At 31.9% G+C, this 6,000-nt stretch overlaps 1 protein-coding gene across 4 annotated transcripts in view; it reads left to right on the forward strand.

The window, feature by feature from the left end:
* The window catches only part of LOC148951827 (uncharacterized), a 126,945-nt gene extending 122,522 nt beyond the window's left edge, over positions 1–4,423 (forward strand). For all 4 annotated transcript variants that reach the window (XM_089089348.1, XM_089089349.1, XM_089089350.1 and 1 more), the window contains 2 exons: positions 139–358; positions 4,338–4,423. In XM_089089348.1, coding sequence (XP_088945474.1) covers positions 139–358; positions 4,338–4,372 — 255 coding nt within the window. In that variant the 3' untranslated portion in view covers positions 4,373–4,423. The remainder of the gene's footprint in view (positions 1–138; positions 359–4,337) is intronic.
* Positions 4,424–6,000: the final 1,577 nt, after the last annotated feature.

The raw sequence follows: 6,000 nt of genomic DNA on the forward strand, positions 1-6,000 counted from the left end.
TATTAGAAGCTACTGTTTGAGCAGTTTTTATGTCCAACATAAAAGTCCTTAAACTGGTTGTTTCCTTCTAAATAAACCTTTTGTTTTGTTATCCCCCTAGATACTGAGTGTTATTCAAATATTTTTCTTTGCTCTTAGGGTGAAATATATAATAACGAACGTCTGGATGACAGGATTTATCATACTGGCAATGGGTTATTGTACCCAATTCTTTCATATTTAGAAAAAGAAAAGAAAATCAATTGCAATATTTGCAACATTTCTGTCACTGGATTAATTCCGCTGGAGGCGCATCTACATGGAAAAAAACATGGCAAAGCCTTAATGGGAGGCACTAATGTTGAATTTAAGTTGAAGGGTAAGTACAATGCGAGTATAAGTAATTTCTTTAACACCGCTGATTTTTTATTACAACTGAAACGAAAGCACATTAGTAACGGGGTAATTTTTTTTATTGAAACATTGAATAATCAAAACAAAATTTTTAATACAAAAATAATAATAGAAGTCCAAATATTTTGAATTCTTTAGAATTCCTTAACATATGCCTATTGTAATGCATGATCTCTCAAAATATGACTCATTTATTTCTTAGAGAATTAGTACCTGATAATGGTTTTTTATTTTTAATTTTGGTGAATTTGCATTTTCGTTGTAAACAACTTTTAATCACTTCTGCAATGCCTGCCATTTATTTAGAAATTATTTTATTAAACAAATTTCCAAATCTTAAAAATTTTCAAACCTGAGGAATTTTATTGCTTTTTTTGATAGTTAAATTTTAAGATAATTTTGATAAATTGTATTATATTCATTTTTCTTTAATATTTTATTTTTCAATAAGGAATTTAACAAAGTTACAGCTTCATTTCTAACTTCATTTGATGTATTTCAAGCAGCTCTTCTACCTATTAGAGTGTATAATCGTTCAGTCATTTCATTTGTATTTAGAAACACTCCAGTTCCTACTTGTGGTATTTCTATGTCCATTTTAAGGAGTTCAGCAACTTTTAACAATCTGGACCTATAAATTTTTACAAAATCAACTAGTTTAACATATTCAGGTAATCCATGCCCTTTTTTGCCACAATATTTCTGATGCAATTCGCCCGATTTCTTTATAGCGTTTTGAAGGAATTCAGGATGATTTATGTAATAATTAGGCAATTCAAAAGCAGTTGGTTCTTGAGGATAATTAAATAAAAAAACAAGTTTTTTAAACTGAAAGTAAGGAGCGACATTAAAACTTAAAACGAACAGAAATTATTCCGTATATGAAAGGGGCTGTGTCCTCCTCAACGCCTCGCTCTTTACGCTAAAGTTTTTATTGTTTAAAAAAAAAGAGTTGTGAGAAAGTCAACCTTTAGCGTGAAGAGCGAGGCGTTGAGGAGGGCACAGCCCCTTTCATATACGGAATAATTTCTGTTCGTTTTAAGTTTTAATGTCGCTCCTTACTTTCAGTTTAAAAAACTTGTTTTTTTTATTTAATTATCATATTAAGTTCAAGCTATCATATGAAACTGTATGACCTTTACCGAGGCAGAATTATGGTATTATTAAGACTTCCGCTTAAAGATTCATCTAAACTTGCTTAAAAAATACAAGAATTTTCTGTTTTAATATGTTTTGAAGAAAAAAAAATTCAGTGTATTTATAAAAGTAATTTTATGGAAATTATGTATGTATAAAATTTCGTATACGTATTTATAAAAAATATTATAAAAACAATACAAAGCAAGTATCAAAAATACAATTTCGCTGAGACGTGAAGCTGAATTTCAGCTATCGAATGATAGCAAAGTACAGGAAACTGAAAGTATAATAAAAAACAGAAACATACGAGTCAGCAGTTGCGAAATATCTACCCTGCAAATAATTGCAAATACCGTGCACCTTTCGCCCAAACTTATTACTACTGCTAACAACTCACAGAAGCACCGAGCCACCTGCGGCCAACACAGCTATGCATGCTCCTCCTCCATTCTAATCTTTTAAAATCCTCCCTCTTTACACGGTCGCAAGAAGCTCTAATTTCCCTTTAAATCTTCCTTGCGACCTCCTCTCCCCCTTTTCGGGAACTATTTCTGCTTTTTTTAAATCAATCTAGGTTATATACAGCCGTTGAGCTGAAATTTAGGTAGAGTAACTACTTTCTGGGTTCGACTTGGGTTTGAGGAAGAATTAGCTATGCTGACGCACTTGTTTCAGTAGCAAACATACTTGTTGACGCAGAATGAGTGAGAGGGAGCTTAGCTCTTGCTGGTCATAATGTTAGACATCAGTTTGATTTGCTTATACACTCTGCAATGCAATGAACCCATATATATGTAATGAACCGTCTTCGTGATCATTATCATTCATCCGTCTTCAACCGTCTTCATGATCATTCATCCAAATAATGCTACTGCCAGATAAATATATCTCTCTCATTCCTCAGAGGAAGCTGTTTGAAAAAAGGGTGCTGTCTTAAAAGGTGCCGGACAACGTGCAGTTTTATTTTAAGAAGGGATTAAAACTATTCAAAAACCTTAAATAAGAAAATCAAAAGTTTAAAGCTTTGTAGATATCGTTGTTACAAATCGGACTTGCTTTAATAATAAAATATTTTTGAAAAGACTGCAGTATGAAAAGACAGCAAATTATATCAAATTGTATGCGGTTAAAAGACAACTGACAGTTAAAATCCATATGCAGGAGACTGCAGAATGAAAAGGCATTAAATTAAGTAAAAAGTAAAAAAAACTGTAATTGCAAATATATTTGTATGGATTTTAACAGGGGACTACAACAATTCAAAAACCGTAAAAAAGAAATCAAAAGTTTGAAGCTTAGTAGACAATATACAAATACCATTTCCATTTCATATTCCAAAAACATTACCAAATTTCTTTTTTTTAAGCACATGGAATAACAAGTTGACAAATTTTTAAATCGCTAGTTATTATTTAAACTGTAAAAAATTTGTGGTCCTGAGAAATAATTTTAAAGGTTTAATTAAAACTTACAAATACCTGAAATCTTTTAAATTAGTTTATTTTTTTGTTAGATAAATCAACTCGCTAGGTGATTAAGATTACAGGTTTGAATGTGACCAGTTATAAAATGTCAGTAAGAAGGCCCAAAAAAAACAATTTACAATTATTATTGATGATTCTTTGAAACCACCTGAGCTATCAAACGCGATAAGATCAAGAGAACAGCCCGAACAAATTAAATTTACAATTGGTTATAATCAGAAATATGGACCATCAAATGAAACAAGACCGAAGACTCAGTGTCTTAATTGAGACAAATTCTGCTTGTCAAAGATTCAACAAGCCAAATTTTAAATTTGACAAAAAAAAAAAAAAAACTTAATGAATAAAAATAACTTATAGGTACATTAATTAATTAATAGAAATTCGGTTGGAGGCTCGTCTTTCAGGTAAAAGCAAATTTTTGCTTGTCAAAGATTTGACAAATCAGCACCAATTGACATTTTTCGTAATTTAGAGTTAGATAAATAGTGGATGGCTATCAGCTTTCCAATACCTGTTGATGACATCTGATGAATTATCGTATACCTCTGTCCCAGCCTGCCTTATTCAAAACAACATGTACCATCGTTTTCCATGCCTCAAGTAAATCCAGTTATTATTCGTGTAAACTTGAATTTGGGGCTTACCCCATTTTGATTTTGTAGGGCAGAGTTGGAGGTCCTTTTTTATTTCAATTTCTATCAAGCCTTTTACAACATTATGCTGAACAAATACACTGTAGCAAATTTTTATAGATATTAAGTATTTGATCAAATATTGTAGTCATTAAATATTTAGTTTATTTATTTTCAATATTACATCTAGTAAATAAATATTAGTTGATTTTTGGTTTCAGTCGTCTGCACAAAGGTTGGCACTAAGGTTGGCCACCGCTCTCGCCCAATTTGCTTAATGGAGATAGTTGATGTTTATTATGAGGAATGAGGCAATGTTGTCAGTTGTATAGACAGACTGTTTAAAAGGCTGGTAAATATCTAATTGTCAGAACAAGCAGGTCATCATCAAGTTATGGGCTTCCATTAGTAAAAGATACGGTTGTTAAATTTCTGATTGCAAGATCATGCAGAAAATTATCAAGTTATTAATGTGCTGGAGTTCCCGATATTAAAAAAAGAAACTCTAGGTACTGCCGATATTTTTAAAACTTGAATTTTACCGTGGGCACCCAAACATGAAACTGAATGTTAATGTTAATCGAATTTCTCAGGCCTACGTCTTACATCTCTGTTGAAAATCTTTGTACTTGGTGAATTTATATCGTATTTATATAAATGTTTATTTGCTTTGTTTCCATTTCAGATGCCACCTGCCCACCAGCCCAACTCTGCCCGTAGTCTATTTGTTAGTTATTTTCGTGATTTGAGTTATATAAGACTTCAGTTAAATTCAATTACCTTAAATAAAATCATATACTACTTGGAACTACTAAAATTAACTGGACACAATCACTGGATATAATCGAATATACTACTTGGAATAACCGACATTCACTTCAAAATCCTTAAAATTCTCTTCACAAAAACAAGAATCAGCTCCACCTTTTGTAGACCTCTTTTTAGTAAATATATTGACGTTTTGGAAAATTGTATGCGTAGCAACTTATGGGTTGTGAAGACAATTAAGAAATTTAAGGATTGTTCAGGCTGACTTTGGTTTGAGGCTTTTTTCTAATATTTTTTTTTTATCGAAGATTTGTAGACATACCACCTCACTCGATATAGTTGTTGATTGCAAAGTGTCTTATTTTGATGATCCTCTTTTAGAATTTGATATAGCATAAAATGGGCAAAAACTGTTTTTTGTATCAACTTTAAACTTCTATTCCTAATTCCCTGGAGCTAGGGAACCCAAACACACAATAGCTAGTTAAAAAAAAAAACATCTGTTCCCCGAATAAAGGCCAAATTTTTCCTCCAAGTGGCTTGTAAATACTTACCTCAGCAAGTTCTTGGGCAATGAGGGCCATAGTTTATGAAAAAATGATTCAGCGACAAGGTCCATCTAAAAATCTCAGTTTTGACTTGTTGAACTTGTTATTGAAATTCCTTGTTGCAAATATTATTTTGAAACTTTGAATGGCTTTATCAATAAAGTTAGTACATCTTCATGCAACTGTATTTTAAAATTTTCATTTAGGGGAAGCTTTTGTAAAAAAATCGCACACAAACGAAAATAGTAATTCTATCCACGACAAAAAAACTGAATTAATATTTTGAAATAAATCAAACAATTAAAGTATACAGATATAAAATTTGTCTTATTCCATTAAGCATTCCATATTTTTTGTCTACTTTAATATAAAGGATAACTAACTGACTCAGAGACGTCAGTTCTTGGAAATTAGGAGAGTTAAACGGTGTATGTGTAAATATGTATGTTTAAAATACATTTTTACAGTCCCCCTAAACAAATGAGGAGCTATTTTAAGACGCAGGTTCTGTTTTTCCCATTTTACTCGCATGAGTTGGTTACGTCGTAGTTTTAGCAATGGCTGAAACTGCCGCTCTTAGCAGCAATAGGTGTTGACCTAAAAAACGTATCCTCCACAAAAACATATTTGCAAAACGTAACATATATGTTGGTTTCTGACAGGTAAAAGTACGGATGATCCCCGTTATATTTCTACAGTAAATCGCAGTTCGACGCACTCGGTTTACCACTTAGTAAATCACTGGGACAGGACACTTCGGTTGAGCAAGACAGTTTAACTGTGGTAACTCACAAGGTGCTATGAAACTCACCTATATAATACACACTCAGTCCCTTTAATGCGTACTGTCAACTAGAAGATAGAAACTCTACAACTTGAAAGGATTTTAAACCTTGTTTATAAATTTTTAAATTGAAGGACTCTCAATTTTAATCTTAAAATTTACTAGACTTGTATTGAAGTCCCTCCTGAAATGAATCAGATCCACCGACTGACCATCTCATTCTATCCAATTTGCTTCTCAAACAATTC

Source organism: Artemia sp. Qi Xiang Cuo, chromosome 5 (genome assembly GCF_049724085.1).
Source record: "Artemia sp. Qi Xiang Cuo chromosome 5, ASM4972408v1, whole genome shotgun sequence".
Taxonomy (NCBI): domain Eukaryota; kingdom Metazoa; phylum Arthropoda; class Branchiopoda; order Anostraca; family Artemiidae; genus Artemia; species Artemia sp. Qi Xiang Cuo.